This window comes from Parasteatoda tepidariorum, chromosome 2 (assembly GCF_043381705.1).
Source record: "Parasteatoda tepidariorum isolate YZ-2023 chromosome 2, CAS_Ptep_4.0, whole genome shotgun sequence".
Taxonomy (NCBI): domain Eukaryota; kingdom Metazoa; phylum Arthropoda; class Arachnida; order Araneae; family Theridiidae; genus Parasteatoda; species Parasteatoda tepidariorum.
In genome coordinates, this window is record NC_092205.1 from 62,287,099 (window position 1) to 62,314,565 (window position 27,467).

A 27,467-nucleotide genomic window follows, 5' to 3' on the forward strand; every position below is an offset into this window, starting at 1 on the left:
TTGCCATGTAAAATCACATCCTTTAGAATAATAGGGAAAATTTTATGCCTTGCAATTCAAAATTGTTTCACTATTTTTAAGTGAAAAATATTTTAATAATTATTGAAAACTATTTGAATTATATTTGAATAAATGAATTTCATCATTGTGTGCAAAACTCTCTCAAGACGCTTCGAAAATTCCCAAAATATGGCAGAAAAATAAACAGCAAAATATGGCAAAAAAATCAACAGCATAAAGGGTTCCAAACTTTCGACCCCTCTCCTGATCAAACAACTGTGACCATATTTCCTAGATTGCATGCAACTATCTTCAATATTTTGAGGTTAGGAATCATAATCCATTAGGGAAAATAGGCGCGCTTATTCAGAAAGTACGTTTTTGTGTCAAAGCTTCAAATGTCATGTATACTAATTAAATAGCATATTTGAGATCACCTCCTAGAACCATTAAGATTCAGCCCTATTCCATGTAATAAGATTACTTAGAGCAAAAATTATACAGGGTGTCGTTGTTTTTTCTTTTTTTGCTCACTTGGTTGGTTGGTTGGTGTCGTGTCCATGGGAGAACTATAAAAATCCATGAGTGTGCAAAACACACAGCCGGCTAACTCCTTGATGTTGTCAGAGTACAGACTCTCGATGTCAAAGGGGGAGAATTCCCCAAGCTGAACCAGGGATCTTAAAATGGCAGGGCAGTTTCTGCTTACTTTATATGTTAAAATTAAAAATAAACCGATAACTTCAGAAGTAAGAAAACATTCCATATATTTTAAAGCATTAGCTTTTTATTGTATTTAATCTTTGTTTTTGTATACAGCTCTCAGTTTCATGGATTTGATCTGGTTAGTTAAATGTTGTTTGTTTCTTAGGTTAAAATAGAAAAAAAGTTTTCGATGTTATAAAAAGTATTTAGACAAATATTTATAATTATATGAATGCAAATAATCATCAAATTAATATTATTGGACCAATTATTTGAACACACACAGGCTTAAGATAAAATGAACACAAACACTATCCGGCCGGGAATCCAATCCTGAAGCTAATTTACAATCAATGACGCGTTCTCTTTTTCGGATCAAATACTCTTGGCTGTATTCGGTAACAATTTTAATGCAAGCTTTTATTTATTTTAAAATTTGCTATCTGAACTTTAAAAAAAATTCGTCGGGCGAGTCGTTAAACACCACTGAATTGGAAAATCCGATCCCGGAAACTCACGTGATAGGAGGCGATACAGACCACTTTATTACCAAGGGGGGAAAGAGCATTTTAGATCTTTTATTCTAATAATTTTTAATTTTGTGTAATAATTTGTTAATCGTTAGGAAATATTTACGTAGCAATCATAAAGATTGGTGAGTGTAGCAATCGAGAACTGAACCCCCTGGTTTAATTTCAAATAATAATCGTACTACAAGAAAAATTCAAGCAAAATCTGCTAACTGAAACACCATTAGAAATATCATCGTTCTAAGAGCATTTAATATAAATGTATCCTCTTATTTAAAATATATATATATGCGTGTGTGTGTATGTGTATATACATATTTGCAATCAAATTTTATTTTCTCGAAGTTTCCAGAATAATCACAATAATGAAGAATGTGAGTGATGTTTTCTAGGTTTTAATATTCTTGGCTCAATATTTTATTTATTCAAAAGCAAATAGAGGAAGAAAATCAATATCATTTTCCCCGCCTTTTGGAAGATTCATCCTCGGCTTTTTTTTTTTTTTTTTCTATTTCAACAAAATTTAAACTTGATCAGGAAACGTTTTGAAATCAAAATCATCCTCTTAAATGCTGATATGCTTCTCCATTGGTTTGTCATTTTTCTTTCTCGAATATCTTTTATTTTGTTCTTGGGGAATATTTTATTCCGATTCTTCTGGCGGAGGGAGACGTTCTATATTTATCTCTGACAAGGAAAAAAAACTTGTTAAATGAAGTGGTTTCTAAAATATTCAAATAATTCTCTCGAGTATCGGGTGAGGATATTTCCTTTAAATTGAATGTAATGTGATCGGAGGATTATTTTAAGCATCTTAAGATCGTTAAAAATGTTTTAGTTCGTTAATAAGCCAAATAGGGATTATTAAAATAACTAAAATATGGATTTCTTTAAATCAAGGGTTCTCAGAATTCACGGAACTCTTCTGAAATTAGAAATTCAATGCAGATCATTTCATTTTATTCTAAAACTATATACTATTTTTTAAAAATAGAACGACGAAGTAGAAATAATTTGAAACTATATTTCATCATTAAACAGATAGTTTAACGGCTAAACGTCTAAAAAAGTTTTATTTTTGACTAATTCTCCATTGGGAATGGCAAAAACATACATAATTAAAGTAATAATGAATTCAAGACAAATATAGCAGATCCACAATTTATTATTTTGGCTTTATTACAATTGATAAAAATATTTCCCTAAACATTTTAAGTAAATGTTTACTTATATAAAGCTAAGTAACGTGAATGGAGCGCAAATAAAAACACAAAAAGGGACAAACAATGGTTCTGGTTCCACGATATAAACTGTAACCTTTGTCAGTTTCTAAACACATAAACAATAATAATGGAAGATCTTTTAATGTCTTTTTATGGTTTAATATTTAATATTAATAAATATCGAACGATAATATATTAATATTAAATATTAAACGATAAAAAAGACATTAAAATATTTTCCACTGACTTACACAGTTGCATTTTCAATTAAAGTTTTATTCTGCTAAAATTATTCTGCATTGCGCCTACTTTACTGATTTGGGCTTTTGGGAATCATTCTACATTATGAAAAATTCTAATAATTTAGTTCATGTTCCCTGCAGAATTCCATTCTTTCCCGATGTTTCGAAATCTCTTCTCACTTAATTTTTACATCTTGCTATCTGGGAAAAACACTCAACCCCTCTCCAACAAAAAAAACAAACAAAAAAACAAAGATGGAAGATAAGAAAATCTTCCTTTTCTTATTATCTTGTTCAATCTTTTCTGCATGATAACCTTATCTTCTAATTTTAACGTGTATGTCTCGTTCTTTTTCTTGTTGGTATTTTGTGTTTAGTTAATGTCCATTTCTGTACCTGCATTTGTGCTTTATTCACATTTTTTGCTTTATCCAAATGTAGCACCAGGCATACCATATCCCCATTTTGAAAAATTTAATTATTTATTATAAATTTTTGAGCATTAATTTAATGAGAAGGACGAGGTCTTGTCGATCTGCACTACAGGAATATGTTTGGCTATAGGTTCAGATAGTGTTATCTTTTGATGTGGATTTGCTTGTTCGAATAACGTACGAAAAACGGCCACAGTAAATACTGATTTTATTTCAATACAGTCAACTTTACCTCTGAATTGTGACAACTGATAATCTATTTTTCTTTCTTACGTATCGAGAGCGCAAAAAATATAAAGTGTGCAGAGAAGCAAAGTTTTTTAGTGTAATGTAAGCAATGCAAGTTTGAATAAGTCAGTTATTTAAAAGAGGAAATCAATTCATCAAATATTCTTTCATTTCATGTGATATCTTATGGACAAATTTCTAGTACAGCTCGTTTTTCATCAAGACGATATCATCTTTTTAATTAATTTTAATAAATCTTAGCATTTAACAATTTTTCAGACCTTGTGTGCCCGAAGCATTGTTGACTATAAAGTGACACTTCACATTTCCTCTTGTAAATACGAGGGTTGGAATAGTGGCAGCTGTTTATTTACAGCATATACAAAAGAGACAAATATTAATAAATGTGACTGGTCACCAGAATTTTGTACAACTCGTTGCTAGCGATGTGAAAGTCATAGAATACCTTCGGCAGCGCAATTTTTGTTTATATTAAAAATAAAGTGGTCTATAGTGGAACTCCGTCCCCCACAATGGTGGAGGAGTACTGTAGTGTTTCTATCACTACAAAAATATAATTCCTATTCACTAGTATATAAGACTTGTTAACTCGATTCCATGGTGGGGTACCTTTTCATAGATAAAGGTTGACATTGTCGATAGCTACTCTCCCCACATTGGTAACCTCCGGACGTGATGTGAACACGCCTATCTTGGCAGTAACGCCCAGTTCAATCTGAACACGCCTACTTCGATGGATGGCCCACATTGAACAGTTGACTTGCTTCTTGTGACTGCGACATTATCCACCTCCACACGCTATTGCATCTCAGTCTCGATCACACACAACATTTACACTCAACTGCTAAAGGCAACACAGGAGCGACCACGACCGTGAACTTAATACAGTTCTCAAGACAAGCACTCAAAAGTACCGTAATCTTAATACAGCTCTCCCGACTTCTCACTCAACAGCAATGAATCAACTAGTGGTTTCCGTTAACTCGATTCTATAGTGGGGTACCTTTTCATAGATGAAGGTAGACACAGTCTGTAACTACTCTGTTCCCCACAATTTAAATAACGCCTGAAGTTTAGAATCGAATATTATGAAAATATTTCATTCTTTACGGAATAAAGTCAAGTTCAAAATGAGTTTTGTCCAGGATGTATGGTTTACTGTACAGCTTTTTACAGTCACTGACATTGGGAAGTCTTGGACAACAACGCAATGTCACTCCAAACGTCATATTTTAGAAGCCCTTATTTAAGTTTTTTACCGACCATCTTGAAACTGTTCTGTCCGGTAACGCAGATTTCCTGCAAGCTTCTTGTACAGCTAGATAACATGGTAATGATTTACGATCACTTTCAATTATGCTTTCTTTACGGCCGTGATTTGCGATCACTTTCGATTTTTGCCCAGCTCTGTTGCTCCTGTTTCGAAAAGCTTTCATCACGTTATCAGCTTTACAAACATCCGCTAATACAATGCTCTGTTCTTCTCAACAGTGCGTATGCACGTGATGTTGGAAGGGGGAGCTCATTTTCTCTGAGGTTAGATAGGTATGTTACTTACGAATGCTATAAGCAACATCAGTACGATTTTACATGGCATTAGACCTTCATAGCATGTGCGTGAAAATTTTCCAACAAATCGAAGGGGTGAAAAATAAAGTTAGTGTTATGATTGACATGAATCATAGACTATGAGAAATCTCTCAAGATTTCTTTTTCCTTTGCGTGATATCTTTGCGCCAGTGTCAGCACTATTAAGGTTACAACACTTCTATACTTCTCCATTCAAAAGGTAATAATATTCTGTAACGTAAAAAACATTCTTGCATGTATGTGAATTAAAAATTAACATGATTCTAGCAATTAATCGTCATAACTTTCCTATCGGGCTAACCACGGGAGGTTTTAAGTGGATTTTTTCTTCGTGTAAAGCAAATGTGGGTCAATTTCATCAAAATATCCTCCACGAAAACTAGTTTGCCCAATGCTTAATCCAGGAGTTACCTTATCTTCTGGATTAGGTTCCAAATTGCTATTCAAATGTTCAAAATTACTCTTCTACGTCATTTCAATATTTATAAAATTTTAAAAACTACTCACTTTCTGATTATCATCAATAAACAAATAAAAAGCAGTTCTAGCTCATTTAATATAACATTTATACAGAAGTATGAATTCACTATGAGGTTTAATGGCACAAATTTTAAAATAGGACATTACACATGAGATATAGGCCGGAATAGAATGGTTGGTAGAATGTTGGGCCCATGTTCGATCCCCGCAAGCCAAAGACTCTCAGTGTACAAAATGGTGACTGGTGCACGCTAAATCTGTGGGAGTCACAAAGTCAACCAAGTTCCCATAACAAATCAATACCTTTGGGGGGAATGAATCGGAGGTTGATTGTGCTCTGGTTCAGGTCAAAATTACAATCCGCGGACGGATGGATCGTGTGTGAATGTGTCCTGCCTGTAAAACGGCAGTAGGTATGTGAGTGGAAGATGTCGAATTCTGGGCCATAGATGGCGCCACTAGAAAACAAGAAGCAAAATAGGCTTGTCAGTATTGACAAGTGGCATAAGACAACAAGACCAATACATGAGACATATGTTTGAAATAAATTAGAAAGAAAAGTGCTGCAATTTATAATAAAGAGCTTTTTGATAAATATTAAAAACTTACTGTATTAAAGTAGAAATTATATGACAAATTTAAACTTTAAAAAAGTAAAAAGAAACTATCTTAATGAGTTTTGCTTAAATAGTAAATATTATGATTGAGTTCACAACATAAAGGTTATTTAAAGTTATAACTCTCATAAACTAAAGCGAAAAGTATGAATAAAACATCTCAAAACTGAAAAACTTATATGGAGAACATTTTTATGGTTGTTAGGTTTCAGCGTGTCACAAAAGTTTAATAAAACTCAGTTAATAAAATTCAGAAAACTTCCATTTTCCGAACGCACAACTCGTTCCGATGATTTATGAGTTTAAAAATTGAAACTTAATCCTTTTAGCGCTGAAATTCCCTTGCAAAACGTAATAAATGCACCGAGGGAATAAATGAAGTTTTTGAAAACTGTTCTGAAAAAATTAAACAAGCGTACATCTGCGAAATATTATTTGCTAGAAAGGAAACTTTCCAGGACCATTTGCTTCTAAAATCGATCCGTTAGAGGATTTTTAAAAACTATTTCTCTTTTAACTCCTGATACAATGATAAATATGCGTTAACGCGTTTTTCAGACAATAAAGAACTGAAATGGTGTAAGTCGAGAGTTTGCCCTTCTTTGCTCAGCTCTGTCCTAATGATTCTTTTTAATTAATCTATGTCTGTCATTTGAACAATTAGTTTCGGAACAGTCGGTAAAAGTTTATATTTAAACTTAATACTTTTATCAACTTTTTAATAAGCTAAATTGTTATTAAAATGGGCGCTGAACCTAACACTTTTGAAAAGTTTGAAATAGTTCAAATCCTTTAAAAGATGAAATAATTATTCGGTTTGCTCTTTCAAAAGTAATAAAAAAATGTTTTTATTTAAATTAAAACATAAAAGATTTCATATAATTTTAAACTAAAACATAAAAGATTTCATATAGTTTATTGAACTTACTGAATTTTCTGTGATGCTAAAGCTGTGATGGCCACTTTTCCTTCCATGATTATTTTTCATGTTTTGCTTTATCTGACTTTAAAAGTTTTTTTTTCTATTTATATTTTTCATTTTTCCCAAAACCTATTAGATAATTGCCAGAAATTCAGATTATCTATATCGTCACTAAAACTTTAGATTATCTATATTATTATTAGATTTTGAAGATAATCTAATTTAATTTATCTCCACGAAATTTTTAAACTTATTTTTCGTTTACATTTTTACATTTTTTTACTATTAAATTTTTTCAAGATAATAAAAAAGCGTTCAAATTAATTTTTTTTCATTTTTATAAACAATAATCGAAAAACCTTTCGCAAACTATTTTAAGTGCAAATATTTTTAGTTAAATAAATCTAAACACCATTAATATTGAAGAATAAAATTTTCTATTTTGTAAAAAACTATTAAAATCAATTTTTATTTAGAACGAATTAAATCATATCTATAAAGATTTGTAAACTTTTTGGCACACTTATTTTATGATAGGAAAATACAGCCAACTTAAAAGAAAATTTAAAAAAAACATTAAGCGGGCCTTTAGCGGAATTGAAGTAAGTTTTTGTTTATAGAACCAAAATCACACATAGTATATCTATTTGTGCCATCGCGTTGTTTTGCTTTATTCATAAATATCACAAATCAAACACTATCTTTATTTGAATATGTTTCCTATAATCCTAAATTCTTTTGTATTAAACTTTGACTCCAAAAAGAAACCAAAATTAACCCCTGCAAAATAGAGCAAGACTGAAAGAAAGAGTTTTTATTCCGGTCCAACAAATAAATTACAGTATTTCATACAATATATTTATATAAAATCAACTTTGAGTTAATAGTACTTCGTAGAGAACGGAAACTTTTTTAATTGTGTTAGCTCTTAATGGTACAGAAAATGTACTTTCTTAATAACCTAATTCAACACTGTGAAATTAGTTTTGACAGTAATGTAACAGAATTTAATGTAATGTTATTATTGATGCTTAAAATATTTTTCCCGAGGAGTTCGCGAAATGCGTCATTAACAGAAATAACCACTTCGAAACTAGAGTACTTATAATAAATTTATTGAATTTGAACTCAAAGTAATTACAATTTAGTAGAAAATTTTTCTTGTTTCGAATTTAAGAATTAAAAATAGCAAACGAAAGAGAATCGAAGTTCTTATTCTGAGTAATTTTATGGGCAGTAAATTAGGCTCTCTTTAGACATATTATACGATTACAAGGAGTGGACAAAATAATAGAAATACTTCGATATTTATACATTTTTTTTCATTAAACTAGCTTAGATATTTATAAAGATATGAACTGGTGGTATTATGAAGATATGAATTGGTGAACATTTTTCTGCCTTTCCTTAAATTTTGTCCCAATAAACCTGAGATTGCATTTAAAAACTATTTGCCCGGTCGCAGAATTTACAGAGTCAATATGCTGCATAGTTTTCGCAGATTTCAAATTTTCCTGCTACCCTATCACAGTCAGACACAGGTTATTATTGTAAGAATTAGAATTAATATAACATGTACACAGAAAAATTGGTATAGATAATACAGATTTAAATTGTACACAAAACATTTTATTAAAAATGTGTGAAATGAAATTTTCTACACAATTACAATCCAATAATTGAAATTTAAAAATGGACTGAGTTTCTACAAACAAACTTTATTACAGTAAAACAATCTGAGAAGAAAAATAATCTGTAGTGTCCGATGACGTGCTGCAGATTTGATGTTTTTGAGATTTTTCTTTGGCTCATAGATCTGTAGATTTTTATATCTTATTTTATATCCGTCGTTGATCAGTTGACAAAATTTTGGGTTTACGACTACTAATGTTCAACTCCGTAGCCTTTTAATTTTGAACCAATCCAGAAGACAAGAAAACTCCTGGATACCCCCAGAGGTATGATTTGTTATGAGATCATGGAGGACTTTGTGACTCGACAGATTTAACGTGCATTAATCACCATTTACTACACGGGGAGTCTTCGGCCAAGTGGGGATCGAACCCACGAACTCTTGGACATAGGCCTAAATATAAATATAATTTTTTCTTGCAACGAATCACAAAAAATCATACAAATGCCTATCATACAAAATTGCCAACTATAGGAAAATCTCAATTTTGAATTTTTTGTCGCTTGCGTTGCTTTAACGACAGCGTAGAATAGTATAGGTTATGATAGTATAGGGTTTGAATATACAACTAAACTAAACTCAGTGGCGCGAGAACCCATAGAAGGCCAAGGTCTACTGTGCCCATCTCAGTTTTCCTGACCTTGGACTCGGGGATGCAGAGGCAGATATTCCGGTCAGGTGGTAGGCCGAACGCGGAACCCCCAATGTTTAGTTCCCAAGCATGCTTGGTACTCATTTAACGACCCACTGGAGTGAAGAAAGGCTGAGTCAACCTTGCCCAGACCAAGGATCGAACCCAGGACCTGGGACTCGGGAGCGCGAAGCGCTACCACTCAGCCACCGGGTGTCAGGGTTTGAATATACTAAGTTTTAAAAATTAAAGATTCAACGGTGAGAAAATGTTCGAGAAATAGCTTTATTTCCCTATTTAAAAAAATAACTCGCAGCAAGCAATTGCTATTATTTATCTCTTGAAACAGGTTTTCAGCCGAAAATTCTGAAAAAAAGATTCAAAATATTTTCAAGGCATTTGAATAAAGCAACCGTGAAAACTTCGTATTCAGCTTTCTAACTTTGACAATAAGATTCATATCTCTTATACTTGAACAATGCTTAGGTTAAAATGGAATATTGATAGACCGATTATTTATAAAACCGTCTTTCACATAAATTTCTATTTGAGATTTATTATTTGAGAATAAGAGAAGTTAGATAAGAACCTGAATTCCTCCCTAAATAATATTTTTTTTCATATTGAATATTTTAATTCTTTTTGGATGCACAGTGTGCCAAAAAAGCTGACCCCCCTGAACAACTTTTGGTCTAATGATCGGGTCTTCACGTTCTAGAACTCATTATTACGAAGAAGTGACCTGAAATATGTTGATTAATTAGTGCAGACTATATTTTAAGTAGCGAAATCAGACACAAAAATGTACTTTCTCTGAATAAACATACATTTTTTTCAACGAATTTGGATTTCTGACCTCTGAGATATAGGGGGTAGCTGCAATCTGAAAAATATGGTCCTAAATATTTGAACAGGAGACCAGTCTAAGGTTTTGATCCCTTAATGTTAATTTTACTTTTTGCGTATTTCGCCATATCTCGAGAATTTTTTAAGAAAATTGAAAATTCTTAGCACACATTTATAAATTTCGTTTATCCAAATATAATTCCGTGAAAAAATATAACTTTTAGAAAATATTTATTATATTTTGTTATTTTTATTTACTAATAGGCGAAAAAATATGCATACATATAAGATATACAGTTTTCAGCGTCATTTTAAAGCACATAGTTTTGCATGGCAAAATACGAAATTTGAGCAAAATCGGCTGAATAGTTACTGAAAAATCGAACTTTAAATGTACGATTTCTTCAAAAATCAATTTGTCAAGAACTATTGGACCTATTTCTCTCAAATTTTGTATTTTGCCATTTAAAATTGTCTTCCTTGAAAGATGTAGGAATTTGTATACCTTACAATTCATTTGTATACCTTACAATATAAAGGTTTTTGGACTATTATTAAATAAAATTAAAAATAATAAATATTTACAAAAAAAATTTTTGAGTTAAAATATTTTTAAATAAACAAAATTTGTAAGTGTTTTCAAAAATTTTTCAATTCGCTGAAAAATTTCACGAGATATGACGAAATTTGCAAAAAGTAAAATTAACATTAAGGGGTCAAAACCTTAGACAGCTCTCCCGACCAAACTATTAGGACCATATTTCCAGGACTGTGACTACCCCCTATATTTTAAGGACCAGATAAGTGTGGTTTTGCGTCTGATTCCGTAACTTAAAATATCGTCTGCGGTAAATAATTAGTATATTTGAAGACGCCCCTTCGAAACATTCGAAATGTGTCCTAGAACGTTAAGATTCGATCATTAGATCAATAGTTATTCAAGATGGTGTAGCGTTTCTTTTTCGCACTTAACGTAAGGAATGTTTATGTTTTATGCTCGTCGTTCCATGAATGTATTAATATTTACGAAAGTTCCTGATAATTATAACAGTTTCATATTTGTAGATTTCAGTAATAGAAGAACTTAAGTAATAATTTTGAAAAAGTTTACGCTCTCTAAAGACGTAATTTTTTAGTACTTTCGGTGTGAAAGAAAGTTCCAAAATCATTTGACAACAAACAGCCGGCAAGTGACCTTAAAAAACTCTTTTGGCAAAACTCTGCTGCCAAAAGAATTTAAAAAACTGTTTTTAAAATCTTTTGGCAGCAAATTAAAAAGCTAAGAGTACAAACGCTATAATCCGAACAGGTAAATGAATGTTAGCGATTTTCAGATTTCTTTAATTGCATGCTTATGAATAAGTATTAAAAGAAATGCATAAACTTTAGTACCTATAGAACCATATAGCGTTAAATTTAATTTCCTCAAATTCTATTACACATCACTTAGAATCTCTCATTATCTCGACTTTTAATTTACATTTCAATTCTTCAAATACATCAAAAGACATTTTTCAAATTTAGACTTCAAAATTTTCCCTAAGTTAAATTATTTTTATTGCGATAAGTTTTATCACTGGTCATACATCTGTTAAATTAAATCAGCAATATCATTTTCCAATTGTCCACCCAGAATCTAAATTTTTACATGGTATACTTTTTTCTATTAAGACGATACTGTTACACATTATTTTGTTTTTATGGTTTCGTAGATTGTTCGATTGTTCATGGTTAGCTAATTCAAAGTAATTAGAAATCTAGAACAATAAATTCATAAATACAAATGAAGTGTGATTTTTTTTTTGCATTGTAATGGCTTTCTCTAAAACTATTAACTATAACTATTTCTCAATACGCTTGAAACTGTCGGAACTGCTTTCGCTGTTCTAATTGGATTTCTTCTATCGAACATTGGGCATTATTCGATTCAGAAATCAATGTGTGTATGCATTGCGGGATAGAATTTTTATTTACATAAATTTCAAAAAATATGTAGCTTATAATCTATAATTCTAAATCTGTTTGGCAAAAACAAAAGTACTTTATTCTTACATGAACTTGTAAAATGAGAGACTATTGTAATTCAGCTTAGTGTACCATTTAAAATTTCAATACTCTAGCCATTTAGACTGTGGTTGAATCTTTTTTTGCAATGCCCACCCAATTGACACTTGTCATTCAGGTATCAGTTGTACAGATTTGTTGACGAATCTTTTACAGGCACCATGTTGTGTGGACCAACGTTGCTCTCAACGTCGCTACAAGGACAGATAGTACAGAGAATGAAAGAACATTCAGGTATAATCCGGGATTCGAACCCTGGACCTTTCTGATGTGATGTCAGTTTCTTGATTATTGCGGTGGAAATTTTAAATGATCATTAATTCCCTTTTATAATTTGGTGAGGAATTTTACGGTTAGAGAGGAATAAACGACTGGAATTTGTATTATCATCAGACATAGAATTTCATACAGAATTTAAACAATCTAGTAAAATGGTTGAAAATTTAATTGATGTTGAATTCATTTGGACAGTAAATTTTCTTTTAAAGATCAGAAAAGTACAGAACATGAGATTTGAGCACTCTAGTCAATCGGAAAATAGAATCAAGATTTCAATTTACGATAAACGCTACTTGAATATAAAATCGCAACCCTTCTTGATCCGCTCAGAAACAAGTATAATTTGCATTGTCATCAGACTCGAAGCTCCAGTAGAGATATGAGTGATTTAGCTAATCGTATAGTGATCGAAGTTCCGATTGATAGATTCCATTTTCATAGACACGAAAACATGTTAATTAAAAGTTCCTATTGATAGATTCCATCTTCATAGACACGAAAACATGTTAATTAAAAGTTCCGATTGATAGATTCCATCTTCATAGACACAAAAGCATGTTAATTAAAAGTTCCTATTGATAGATTCCATCTTTATAGACACGAAAACATGTTAATTAAAAGTTCCGATTGATAGATTCCATCTTCATAGACACAAAAACATGTAAATTAAAAGTTCCGATTGATAGATTTTATCTACATAGACACGAAATAATTTTAATTAAAACAATAATATTGACAATAAAGCAGTAAGTAATAATTTAAACTACATTCAAAGCAAAACTATATGTGACTTCATGAAACCAAACTTCCTATCCACTATTAGTACAATTTTAAGACTTAAAAAAAAAATTATTTTTAAATATTTTTTCTTTGTTTGCATGCCTTGAAAGAATAATTATTCATATAAATAATGCGCCATCATAAGTCGAAGGTTTTTAATGCGATAAGAAATTGCGAGAACATTAAAAAAATTTCGACTCTAGTGTCCTTTTGAACAGTTTTATGGCAATATAAATATTTCAGGTAAGAATATTTTGTTCATGACCAAAATGTGAAGCAACACACGGGAAAAAATGCTATGCTTTAATGTTATGATCGAAAACAACTAAAAACGTTAGTTCAGTTAAATTAATAAATTTTTTTTTAACAATTCTTTTATCGTAATTGTGATTTTACTTTCTTCTAAGTTACACATTTAAGTAAATTCACATTTTCTGTCATAGATTAAAACTCGATGATGAGGTTAATTCACATTATACGTTTTGTTGGGGGGGAAATCTAAACTTTTCGTACTTCATTTATTTACGGATGTATCTTTTTGCGTAAATACTTTTAAAATACATAAGTTTACGAAACATTGAAATACAATTCCTGAATCCCTCCCATACCAAAAAATATGCACACATAAAATATAACATATAAAGTCAGATGTCATTTTATAAGCACTATGACAAACATTATTTCACGCAATTTTACTTTCATAACATGATATATATACTTATAGATCTGTTAAGTTACATATCACTTTTCGTGAAAAACAAGAAATTCTACTACTTAATTCAGCGAAAATACAAAACCCATCTTCCGTTTGTCTCGACACTTTGTGTCAGCAAATGTACTTTTTCCTTTCAGCTTCTAAAAAAATACTATAACTGTCAGATTTTCGCTACGATTTATGGTAACATAGAAATAACATTTCAGTTCTTGCCCAAAACATCTAGCATGTAAAAAAACATCTGGTTCATACCTCATTTCCTTAAAATATCCAATCCTTTTGAAAATAAAGTGGGAAAGATGTCTGAAAAAGAATATTGTACGCACATCGTTTTTTTTAGTTACATTGTATTTTTAGGTACGTGAAAATAAACGAAAGCTGTGGGAATAATAGTATAGAATACATTGCTGTGCCTATAAACATTGATAAAAAAAGAATATTTTTGAAAGAATATGTGGTTGCTGACTGTTCTACAACAAATTATTCGTTTATAAACCTACTACAGTGCACAAAAGAATAAACGGCCCACTAAAAAGTAACTTTTGATCTAATGATCGGATCTTAACGTTCTAGGACTCAATCTTAAAGTCTCGTAGGGGGTGACCTCAAATATGCTAACTAATTAGTGCATAATTGATTAGCATATTTGACTAGCGTAAAACATAAATATTCCTTATGCACAGTTCAGCCAAAGAAAAACGGAACACCATCCTTCAATAACTTTTGATCTAATGATCGGATCTTCATGTTCTAGGACACAATCCTAATAGTTCGAGGGGTTACTTCAAATAGACTAATTATTTAGTGAACACGATAATTTAAGTAACGAAATCAGAAACAAAAGCGTACTTCTCTGATTAAATATACCCTTTTTTGGCTCGACGGATTCAGATTTCTGTAAAATGTAGAGGTTAGCCTCAATCAGGAAAATATGGTCAGCATAGTTTGGTCAGGAGAGCGAACCAAAGTTTGAACCCCTTAATGTTAATTTTATTTTTTCCTTATTTCTCCATATCTCGAGGACTTTTTAAGTGAATTAAAAGAAATTTACACACAATTATAAAATTCGTTTATACAAAAATAATTCCATCCAAAATATAACTTTTGGTAGATTTTTCTTATTATCTTATTTAATAACAGTCCATTTTATATTCAAATTAAATCATAAGCTATAAAATTATTCAAAAGTCATTTAGGGTTGTCAGTTTTTTGCTCACATTACATTAATCTTATTCACTGATTCATCCATTGAAAAATAGACTGATTTATTGATTGGCAACTTCGTTAATATATTGTAGAATCCTTAACGCTTTGCTTATAATTATTCGAAATAAGTAATAAATGAATTTTTAGTGAATTTGTTTTTACTGTTCAACCGTAATTAAAAGATTATAAACCTTTTGTTTACGTATTTTTTATTATTCGATTCATTGAATCACCTATCAGCTTATACACCGATTTACTGATTTGTACATTTGCTAATACACAGTATAGTGAATATTCTTCAAATTATAATTGTAAAAAAGGAAGTATATTTGAAAAAAATTATTGACTGCCATATTACAAGTACATCATCACCCAACCATGACCGAGCACCTAGCTCAATTGCCCTATTTTAAGGACTCGATCTTTTTAAAGGCCATGGCAAATATATTAGAAGAGTATATTAAATAAAAAGAATAAGAAATTTTATTTATTGGCACGCTGATTCATCAAATCATTGATTGCCTACACACCGATTCACTAATTTGTTTAATAACTGATTCACCCATTAGTAAATCAGTAATAAGTTGATTTAATAAATTTATAATTTACCAATCCACTTATTCGCTTTCTTTCTCTGCTATTTTACTTTCCTTATACGCTCTCTCTTTATAGAGAATCACTTATAGTAACAGTTTTACCAATTATTCAGATCTATAATAATATGCAATTAAAGTAAAACAATAAGCGATCGTGAAAAAAAAATTTCAATTAATCACATAATCCAAAGAACTTCTTACAATATATATTTTACCGAAAACATAACGAATGGTTGTCAGAGAAAAGAAAATTGATAATTTAAAATATTCCTACCTTTTGCTGATTCGCTTTGTTACAAAATGTTGTTGTTGCAAGGAAAAATCGGAAGCGCACTTTATTAAAAAAAATCCTAAAATTTCGCTATAAGTTAAAAACTACTATTTTTTATGGAGAAAATTAAAATTTCTGATATCTCAAAGGAGTTATTTATTTTACTGTTTGTAATTCACAACCTTGTTATAAGTTTATTAGAATTAAACAGTTCTAGTGAAATCTTCGTAAAAATAAAAAATATAAATAAGTCGAGTTTATTTGGCCTTGAGATAAATAAATGTAACTTTTTTGAATGGGATTCGATGGTGGTAACACTTATTTCATTGAAATTTTTGATTCTTAGATAATGTTTATGTTTGTAAAAAAAATTTCAACGAAAAATATATCGTCTTAAAAGAGAAAAAATTGCCTCTCTAATGGATCTGAAATGCATTAAAACTTATAATTTTACAGTTATATTTGATTTTAAAATGTCTTCGAAAATTTATCGAAAACAAAGTTAGACCAAAGATCAAAAATGTACAAATACCTACATCCTTTTAACTAACTACATATTTGCATAAAATAACATCACAGAAAACTTACTTGCCATATTTAATAGTATTACGAGTTGAAATTCCTGGTTTTAAACGGCATACAAAGGACATTGATGGTTCAGAAACGTTCACTTTTGTTTATCTTGGATTTATTCTAAAAAGATCTTGAGCACATGAAACCTCCGTGGCAGGGGGGTTATTTTCCTATTTGGACTATACTATCTCTGCTTGGGGCTGTCCTGTCTGAGCAGTATCGTTGTCCAGCCAAATGCTCTGCAGGATGAAGGTAGCAGGTTCGAATTCTGTTGCAACCCTGAATGCATGCCAACTTTCTTAGCATGCTATCTTTTTTTATCTACTCTTACATACATTGAGTATTTTGTGCTATATTTCACATTGACATGTTCTTAAAGGTTATTTGAAATTCTTTTGAAATAAACTGAGCATAACTTCTAAAAATTATCTTTCAAAAGAGTTCAACAAACTCGAAACTAGATTTATAAATTATGAATTAATTAGATACGTTGTGATTTAGAAATCAAGGTATCCGACAGTGAGGCAGAAAGTTTCAAGAGGAGTTCCATCAAACCCTTCCTTCAAATACTAAGGGTTAAGGTAACGGGTTTAATTCACTCTACAAGTCTATATATTTTTTTTCAATGGCAGGCACAGAATTTGAATTCTTTGCCTATGAAGATACCAGAATTGTTGCTCATTTCGCGTTACCCAGTGGGCACCTGTGAACCAAAGACACGGAGGCGAGCAACATTGCCCACGCCACACTGCCACAAACCCGTTTATAGGGTGGCCACATTCACACACAACAGAGGACAGCACTAAGAAAGAGAGAAACATCCATGCCCAGAGCGGGATTCGAACCCGTGTCTATATATATATCCCTCATTCTTTCCTGGTTATGTGATTTTGAAATGTTTGTTATGTTAAAATGTTGTTTAAATGTTCTGCTCTTAAATTTTATATTTAAGAACAGATAGCAAACATTTAAAATGACATAAGCCAAAGACGTAAAAACCGTCTGAGCACTGAAGCTGGACAATGGACATTTGGCGACGATCTGGGTCCCCAAAGATAGTCCAAAGATATGTCGTCATAATTTTGCAGAAGGAATGACTCTCCATCTTTGATTGCCCGACGACCTGTGGTAGAACAGTTAAATGAGGAGGAATACCTTACACTCTCAGCTCCTGTGCAGTCTGATCAAAGTGCTCCCTGACCGCAACCAGTGATACTTGACTCCAGTGGTCGACTGGGAACAGTGCTTTACTGTGGGTCTTGAACTCAGATGCCTTCGGATTTATGTATAAATAAATAAAGAGCAATCAGAGTTACAGAAATTTGTTCCAAAGAAGTTGGTTCATTTTAATGACGCCCTTGAGCAAGTCAGTCTCTTATAAGTCCCGAAGTTCTTTGGCGATATCGATACTCGAATCTGTGACCTCAATTCGAGTTCTTAATCGATAAAAAGAAATATGAAATACTGATAAACCAAATTAATCACTACACAAAAAATTGCACAAGGAAGTTGGTCCACTTTAAGGAATAGCTTTTATATTTATCTTTTATAAACCTAAAAATGTTTTTTCGTCTCATCTGCTGCAGTTTGAGATCCTTGTTGTTGTTGTTTCGAATGACACTAGGACAAGACAAACTTGTCAACCATTGGCCCTTTTGTGAAGTCAGTCAGAAAGATGCGCCTTTCACTTGACAAAAGAGACCGCCTCAAGGGTGAAAGTACGTCTTAGCTCAGAATCACACGGATAGATATCAGCACCGCTCATTCGTGAGGTAACTTCTTCAATTTAGGCATGGATATGAAGGGAAGGAAATTTTTTCCAGATCCCAGGATGGAACCCCGGCCCCACCAGACCGGAGTCTGATTCTCTAACTATTGGGTGGCAACGGTCTTTCTTTGTCAATTAAAAATATGCATTTATAATACATTAATGGGGCCTCCCTGGCAGAGCGGTATCGCCTGCCAAACGCTCTGTTAAGCATGAAGGTGGCGGGTTCGAATCCCGCCGTAACCCTGGTATGTATTCTTTGGGATGTTCTTTTCTGTATTGTGCTATCTGTCCTTCTACTTGACAAAGGTTTATAAGCCTTAATTGAGCACACAAGCCAGNACATCCATGCCCTGAGCGGGATTCGAACCCGCAGCCTATGGCTTCGCAGTCAGACACGCTAACCGCTCGGCCACCTTTCCGGCTTCTTTGTGATGTTCTTCTCTGTATTGTGCTATCTGCCCTTCTACTTGACAAAGGTTTATAAGCCTTAATTGAGCACACAAGCCTGCAAATGTATGTTGTACCAATATATTGATAAACTAAATTTATGGCAACAAATAAATTTTAAATTTATAATACAATTTTTATCAATCTATTTCCTTCTAGAAACCTACAGTCGAAAGCAGCTATGAAATATTCTAGCACCAGTAGAAAGTATGAGCGTCTGACGTTTTCAGAACAAAATGCAAATAAACGAAGAAATTTTAGAATTCGAACTCGGAAAATTCAGAAAAGGCGTATCAAAACTTTTGAATTGAGAATCCTATTTCATGAAACTTCCTTATCAGGTTTCAAATTTTGCCCTATTGAGGAAATTCGTAGGCAGGGAAAATCGATTACACACTCTCCTTTCTATTTATTGAGTTGAAATGAAATATAGAAAAAGAATATTTACGTCTTGAAAACAAACCTTTTTATTTGAGAGTCTGATCTTTCTGAAAATGAGTTAAAAAGAGAAAAATGTTTCGATTATATTAGTTCTAAAACTGGTTTTCCTCCTTAAAGTGGTGGTGTTCCTTATTGACAGGGTGATCCTTATTGATGTATATCTTTAGAACCTTTGTGAAAATAAAGTAAAATAAGTATATACATAAAGAGTTACATAATTTAAACATGAAAAAGACACAAACATTATCAAAATCTACAAAATCACTAGTGAGGAAATGGGGAAAGAGATGAAAAGATGTTTCATTGCTAGTTGACTTTAAAAGGTGCTTCTAATTTTTTTTTATCTGTCGTTGAACAGCTGACCCAATTTTGGGTTTACGACTACTAATGTTCAACTCCGTAGTCTTGTAATTTTGAACCAATCCTTAAGACAAGGAAACTCCTAGATCAGTATCCCCAGAGGTATTGATTTGTTATGGGAACATGGAGGACTTAATATTGAAAGTAAATTGATAGTAAATTGGATATGAAAATAATATGAAAGTAAATTGGATATGAAAATAATATTGTTTATATCGAGAGGAATAGAACTATGGATGATGTCATAAAAACAAAATAAATATCGAAAGACTTAATTGATGACGAAAGATTCGTATGAGTAGTATGTTATTCAACTCTACATAAAGTGCTGACATTTGTTAAAAAGAATCAATCTTTTTCTTTATTTTGTAAATACTTTTAATATAAACAAGCCTATCTTTAGCTGGTTGATCACTTTAAACGAGAAAATTGGTGTACTGTTTTATTAAGCAGCAAATCCAGTGTTCTTTCCTCACTGTCGCCACATTATTTTCGTCAAAACCCTCCTCGTCATGCAATTAAGCCTTTTGAGGCTGAGGGATCACTTTAGCCTAGAAGGCGGACAAACTCACTTACAGGTGGTCAAAACTTTGTTCTAATTACCCCACAATTTCTTTGGTGTATTTTAGAGATAATAGGAAGAAGTTCAAATGACTGAAACTATTAATACAGTGTGTCCCAACTAAATAAAGCCACCTTCATTTTTTGCCGCAGTTTGTCGCAAGAAAACCATTGAAGACCAAAGATATATATTAAAGAAGTTTGCATCTAAACATATATTTATAAGGAATAAATCACTTCCTGCTTCTTTTGGGTAAGAAGAAAAAAACGTCGAATAAAAAAAAAATTGTCCTATCGAAATAAAGCCACTTTTTAGTAAACTAAAATGACCACCATATTTTCATCTGACTTAAAATATGCGATGTTGTTTGCCATTTCCCAATCCCTGGAGGACAACCACATCAAAATATTATGTCGTTTCAGTGATGACGGTCTTCAATTTTGCTACAAACTGAAACTGCTTCCTTTCTGTTTATATAGAAGTGCAGAAGAAAACCTTTCACTTTTACTTGGAGATTGAGGTCATGAAAAAAGATAGATCATTCATGAAATGTACCCTATTATCCAAAACCACGGATTGAAGATTTTGCAGCTTAAATAAAGGCATTCTTTTGCTAGAAAATGTGACTTAAGTCGACTATTCTGGCTTTTAAACGCCAGAAAATTAGCGTTTTCTTGGTAATCTGTGGCCTTCATGCAGCTTGGGGGAAAGACCACGTTAAGTTTACCGAATCATTCCCATAGCATTTATGAACCTAAACATTTCTGTACATTTGGAGAAGATTTTAATAGTTTTTTATCATCTACTCCTTCGTTTAATGTATCCTGCCAGAAATTTGTGATTAAAAAAATAGCAATAGTCTCATGTTGAAAGATATTGCCAAACAAAACAGAGTCGAAAATAGAAGAAAGATGATCCAGACAGTTTTGTGTGCTATTACAATGGCGTGGGAGAAGAAGAGGATTTTTTCTTCTATACACAGCAAGGTAGGAGCTCATTAATTGTGAAGGATTCAGACATAGTTGTAAACACAGCCAACTTCTCTCTCAGGCTATATAGAAACTGTCGATAATTAGAAAATTCTAGAAATCTTTTTATAACCATTTGCAAGGAAAATTAGAGGATCAAGTTAGATTTTCCAAAAAGATAATGCTTCTATTTAAGCTTCAAAATCTTCACAGTGTTTGATTTTGGGTAATAGGGTGCATATCATGAATGGTCTGCCCTTTTACTTGGCCTAGATCCCCATGAAGACGAGAGGGCAATTCTCATTAGAGCTGTACATACCCATGCGCAGCAGTTTCAGTTTGTGACTAAATCAAAGGCTGCCATCTTTGAAACTAGGTGCTAATGCCCTCCAGGGCTTAGTTTTTTAATTTTATTTTAAAACCGTCATTGAACAGCCGACCCAATTTGGGGTTTACAACTGCTAATGTTCAACTCCATAACCTTGTAATTGTGAGCCAATCCAGAAAACAAGAAACTCCTGGATCAGTACACCCAGAAATATGATTTGCTATAAGAACATGGAGGACTTTGTGACTCGACCGATTTAACGTGCCTTAGTCACCATTTACTACACGGGAAATCTTCGGCCAGCGGGGATCGAACCCACGACCTCTTGAACATAGGTCCAGTGCCCTACCAACCAGACTATCCAGGACCCAGTGTTTTGTTAACAGTAGGCAACATAATATATTTAAAATCATGTATAAATATGGAGGATATATTAGTCATAATTAGAAGTTGCTTTCTTTCGGTGACACATTTTTTCCTTCTTTTTTTATATATTCGATTTTTTTCCTGTCTAGGTGCAGCAGGAAAGGAGGTGTGAGTAGGTGTTGTTGTTGTTACTTTACATCGCACTAGAGCTGCGCAATGGGCTATTGGCGACGGTCTGGGAAACATCCCTGAGGATGAATATGTAAATATTCNTCCTCTGCAGAGGGGATGGCACCCCCACTTCGGTAGCCCGCCAACCTGCACGCGGAGTCGAGCACTTATGATAGAACAGTTTAACGAGGACCAATAACTCACACCCTCGATCCCGACACAGACTAATCCAAGTGGTCACCCACCCGCACACTGACCGCAGTCAGTGATGCTTGACTTCGGTGATCTGCTGGGAACCGTGTCTTACCGATCAGTCCAATGCGGGACGTAAATAGGTGTTGAGACATACAGTTTCCAAATGCATAAGTTCAGTTCTCGTTTGCTTTCTTTGCACCCAGTCATTGTAAAAAATAAAGCTGAGTTTATTTAGTTTAGATACACTGTGCAAAGCATATTAATAGTGTTAAGCGTTTGAAATAGCATTGGACTATACTATAGCATTGGAATTCTATAATTCAAAATAAATATTCAGATGGAAAAAAATCGTCTATAGTTTTTCTTGCACAAAATGAATATCCTTCCGTTAGAAAACTTTTCAGTCTCTTATTTCAAAAGATCGTAAAATTTTAATAGCATTTAGTTTTAAGCCTATATTCAACATTCTTGAAAATTAATTTAAAACGTGCGTTCACACCTCTTAAAAAAATAAGAAAACCATTTAATAAATAACAGATTATTGAGAGTAATCCGCTTATGATGTCTAGACAACAAGTTTTAGGAAATAAAAAATTATCTAAAAACTATAATTCCTTTATAGAATTCAAGACAAAAAAAATATTCTTCAAAACATGCCTTTTAGCTCTGCTACTCAATTCCGTTATTTTGCTGTTATGATTTTCGTCTTTATTAAAATTAAGCTTCATTTTATTCAAATTTATTTGTAAAAAAAATGTTAAATTGGCTATAGGGAAGAATTCGCGAAAGCTTAGGATTATAGGTCGTTACACTATTATTCAAAAAAGTAGTTAAGCATTAAAAAATATGTAACAGCGTTTTATTAAGTGAAGACTTTGGAGTTCATAAATGCTTCAAAACTGAATTTGGTGTGGATATTTTTAAATATTACATAAAAACTATTTTTTTTCTTCTAATTTTTAGTAGTTTTTACATATTCTCAAGTATTTTTATAGTAAATTTCTTTACCCACAATAAAACTGTCCGAAAAAGTTTTTTGAATCAAATTTTGAGCAGCTTTTCTCGCAATTTTTCATTGTAATAACTCCGAGGGTGAATCCAATTACATTTTTACATCGACAACCACATTGTAAAAACAAAAATGTAAATAAAATCTCAAAATAATCCTTTTTCAATAGCTGATATTTTACCAAATATTATCCAAATTACAAGAAAAAAAAGAAATTGAATTCAAGTAACATTTTAGGAAGATTTTTTTTGAGGTGGGGGGGGGTATAAAATATCTTTTTATTTGAGTTTAGTGTATTTGTTTCATGAACCGAATGTGAATAAAAATACTATAAAAATATCCTACAATATGTGAAAATCAAAATTAATCAAATTTATGCAAAAGTGAAAAATAAATGAAAAAATGTTAATTTAGTTTTATTAATTGATTTTTGTTTTCAAAAAGAAAAATATTTTCTTGCATTTATGAGATTACTTTCTTTTAAGCTACATGTAAGTAAAAGTCATATTTTCTGTCATTACTTTAAGCTCGACACAAAGGTCCTAAGAGTTCATTTGAGATACTTTACTCCATCCGCCATATTTAAAAGGCCTCGTACATGCTCATTTTATATTTCGACAATCGTTACAATCGAGCCACAATGGGTCAGGGAATAGAGCGTTAGCCCTCCAATGTGGTGTACCGGGTTCGAATCCCGATGATGGCTAGTCGATACGAATTCCGCATCCGGCTTGAACCGACCACAGTGCTGACGTGAAATATCCTCAGTGGTAGACGGATCATGGGTTAGAGTCCCCTTGCCGTCAGGCTTACCGTGGGAGGTTATTGTGGTTTTTCTTACCATGTAACTGAAATGCGAGTTAGTTCCATCGAAAAGTCCTCCATAAAAGCAATTTTCTCCCAATACTTGACTCAGGAGTTCCCTTGACTTCTGGATTTGGTTCAAAATTACAAAACTACGGAGTTGAATATTAGTAGTCGTAAACCCAAAAATTGGGTCGGCTGCTCAGCAACGGCTATAAAATAAACTAAAATTGTTTCAATAGAAAAACGTCAACTTTATCGTCGAAATAAAAATTCATATAGGCAACTTTTTCATAAAAATATTCCTGAAAATTTCAGGTTGAGTTTTAAATTCCGGAAGGGCGTAAAAAGTTTCTGGAATTAAATATTCACATAATTTAAGAAATATATGCCAAACTTAAAATGCCTTCAATTTGTTTTCCTCAAAACGGTCCGATACTACAACAAATAAATTGCAAAAAAATCATAATAAATAAAACTTTTCGAATCGAGAGAAACAGCGTTTAAATTATAGTTTGTCTAAAGTAAGAACTTTCCTAGTCATTCATCTGGACCCGTGGCGGTGACTATGGTATAACTATTATATAGCCAACTATTACAAGTGGGGGTAGGGGGTCGGGAAAAAAAAAGAGAATCCTTTTCTTCCATCTATTTTGTAGGCCTATAGGGGAAAAAAAGCTACCTTCCCTGAAATGCGCTATTCTTGTTTCCTTGACAGCAGACGGCCTCAGTCTTTGTGGAGGGGAGTTCTTATCGTAAATAAACTATACTTTTCAATTATTTTACATTAGGTGAGTAACGAGCTCTACGCTATAAGCTTACAATTCTTAATTTCCAATTTTTAAATGAATTAAAAAATCTTAAAGAAAAGGAAAGAAAAAACGCTTTTAATATTTGATGAAGGTGGAATAAAAAATAAATAAAAAAAGCTTCAAAACCTGTTTGACTGTCAGATGAAACTTATGCGCTCATCTAATTATCATTTCTCTGGTTCAAATTTAAAACGACACTTCTGCACTCACTTATTATTCAAATAACATGAGAAGTGAGTGCAAAAGTGTCGTTTTAACTTTGAACCAGCGATTTATTTATTCTGCTCTATTTTCTTTGACAATTAAACTGGTTTTAACCACCTTTACTTACCACCTTTCATCATTAAACTTCGATAGCTTTTTTTTCTTGTTTCTTTCTGAAATATTAGTTTGGGACACCTAATTTGCATATTTTTGACTTAATATTTGATAAGGATTTTAAAAATAAGGGTTATGTTTACTAAACTTATAANATTAGGTGAGTAACGAGCTCTACGCCATAAGCTTACAATTCTTAATTTCCAATTTTTTAATGAATTAAAAAATCTTAAAGAAAAGGAAAGAAAAAACGCTTTTAATATTTGATGAAGGTGGGATAAAAAAAAAACTTCAAAAACTGTTTGACTGTCAGATGAAACTCATGCGCGCATCGAATTATCATTTCTCTGGTTCAAATTTAAAACGACACTTCTGCACTCACTTCTTATTCAAATAGCATGAGAAGTGAGTGCAAAAGTGTCGTTTTAACTTTGAACCAGCGATTTATTTATTCTGCTCTATTTTCTTTGGCAATTAAACTGGTTTTAACCACCTTTACTTAACACCTTTCATCATTAAACTTCGATAGCTTTTTTTTTTCTTGTTTCTCTCTGAAATATTAGTTTGGGACACCTAATTTGCATATTTTTGACTTAATATTTGATAAGGATTTTAAAAATAAGGGTTATGTTTACTAAACTTATAAGACTTAATAATTAAAATTACTGTTTATTTTTAAAACCTAATTCCCATAAGAATTATGTCATCATTTTAAAAAAGAGCACTTTATTTTAATTTCGACTCAAATTTTATAAAAATAGCATCGGTGTACCAAATAAAAAGTAAAGTTAGAAAACGCAACTAATTGCGTTAAGCTCGAAGTATTTTGAAATATACTTTCATATAATTCATACAAATTCCTCTTTCAAACACAAGTAATTCTGTTTGCAAAAGTTTTCTGAGATTTATATTTCTCTTTGATAAAAAAGGACTCACTATAAAATTCTAAAAACTTGCTTGAGAGCCAGCATTTGTTCTATACTTATGATTTTATAAGAAACTTATGGTTGTTGCTAGGAAAAGGGGTGACTGAAATAAATTCATTTGAGCATAGTAAAACTTGAATATTGAAAAGAATTCTCTTTACTAAGAAATATATATATAAATATAAAAAAAAGTTTTATTTCATTTTGTTTGCACTTTTCTAAGAACGATTTTATATTTTAGAAGAAATAAAAAGCCTCTTGTTCCTGTGGAGTTGAGGTCTTGTATATTCAAAATTGTAGGATGTATGTAAACTTGAAGTTGTCTATTTCGTTTAATAGAACAATAAAAAAAGTAAAAGAAAAACTTTTAAATATTTTTCTGATAGTAATTTTATATTTTTTTTGTATATTTTTAAGCCACTAAAAAACTTTTTAAGTCGCTAAGAAACTCTTAGAAATTTTAATTGATAAGAGTTTCATAGAATTAATATTTTTAACTGATGCTACGAAAATACAACCAATTGAGATTATGCGAATAAAATCTGTTCAGAATTTGAATTTGTCTTTAAGAACTAAAAAGCATGTTTGAATACCATTCACGTATATTGTGTGATTTTAGCTTATAGTATCATATTGTTATTTCTACATTAAAATTGTATACATCACTACTCACCCTTTATTTACTTCAGGATAAAGCTAAATAAAAATGAAATATAATCATAGTTTCTCTTGTAGTTAATTAAAAATAACTATTTCATATTTTTCATTCCATAACATGCTAGCTCCTTAAGACTAATCCGAGGACTTAGAAATTTTAAACTTTTGTATACTCCTGCTCAAACTTCTACTATATTTATTACTTAAAGTAAATTATAGAACTCAAATGATTTTTTAATTATTCTGATTTTTTGTTCCATAAATGCAAGCCTCCTTTTTTAGTATGTGCATCTCGACAAAAAAGTATACTAAAAATGTTACTTTCAAAAAAACTTTGTAGCTTTAGGAGCAAAACGAATTTTAGATTTTAAATCCCCGCATTCGATAGCGTTCTTTGGGTTAACATTATTATGGAACTTAATTGCCTCGCAACTTCATACACATCAACAAACTTTATTAAAAGTTTTCTCTCTGATCGATATATAACCTACAATCTTGCACAGGATGACCTGACATAGAAACTATGCCTAGTGGTGCCACAGGGTTCGAGCCTCGGCCCCATTCTGTGGCTCCCTATCACAAACGCAAGATTAAGTATGCAGAGATCAGACTGCGAAACAATAATTTCGTATGCTGATGACTTTTTGGTTCTTTTTACAGGAACAGATCTAAACCACTTGGGAATT

At 31.9% G+C, this 27,467-nt stretch overlaps 1 protein-coding gene across 2 annotated transcripts in view; it reads right to left on the reverse strand.

Moving 5' to 3' along the window:
- The window catches only part of LOC107451053 (putative leucine-rich repeat-containing protein DDB_G0290503), a 224,549-nt gene extending 207,724 nt beyond the window's left edge, over positions 1–16,825 (reverse strand). Inside the window, exon 1 of one of the 2 annotated variants that reach the window (XM_043039812.2) lies at positions 16,662–16,825. In XM_043039812.2, the coding sequence (XP_042895746.1) occupies positions 16,662–16,668 (7 nt within the window). In that variant the 5' untranslated portion in view covers positions 16,669–16,825. Of the gene's footprint in view, positions 1–16,609 lie in introns of both variants that reach the window. The other variant, XM_071177657.1, reaches the window with a different exon arrangement.
- Between the last annotated feature and the right edge of the window lie 10,642 nt (positions 16,826–27,467).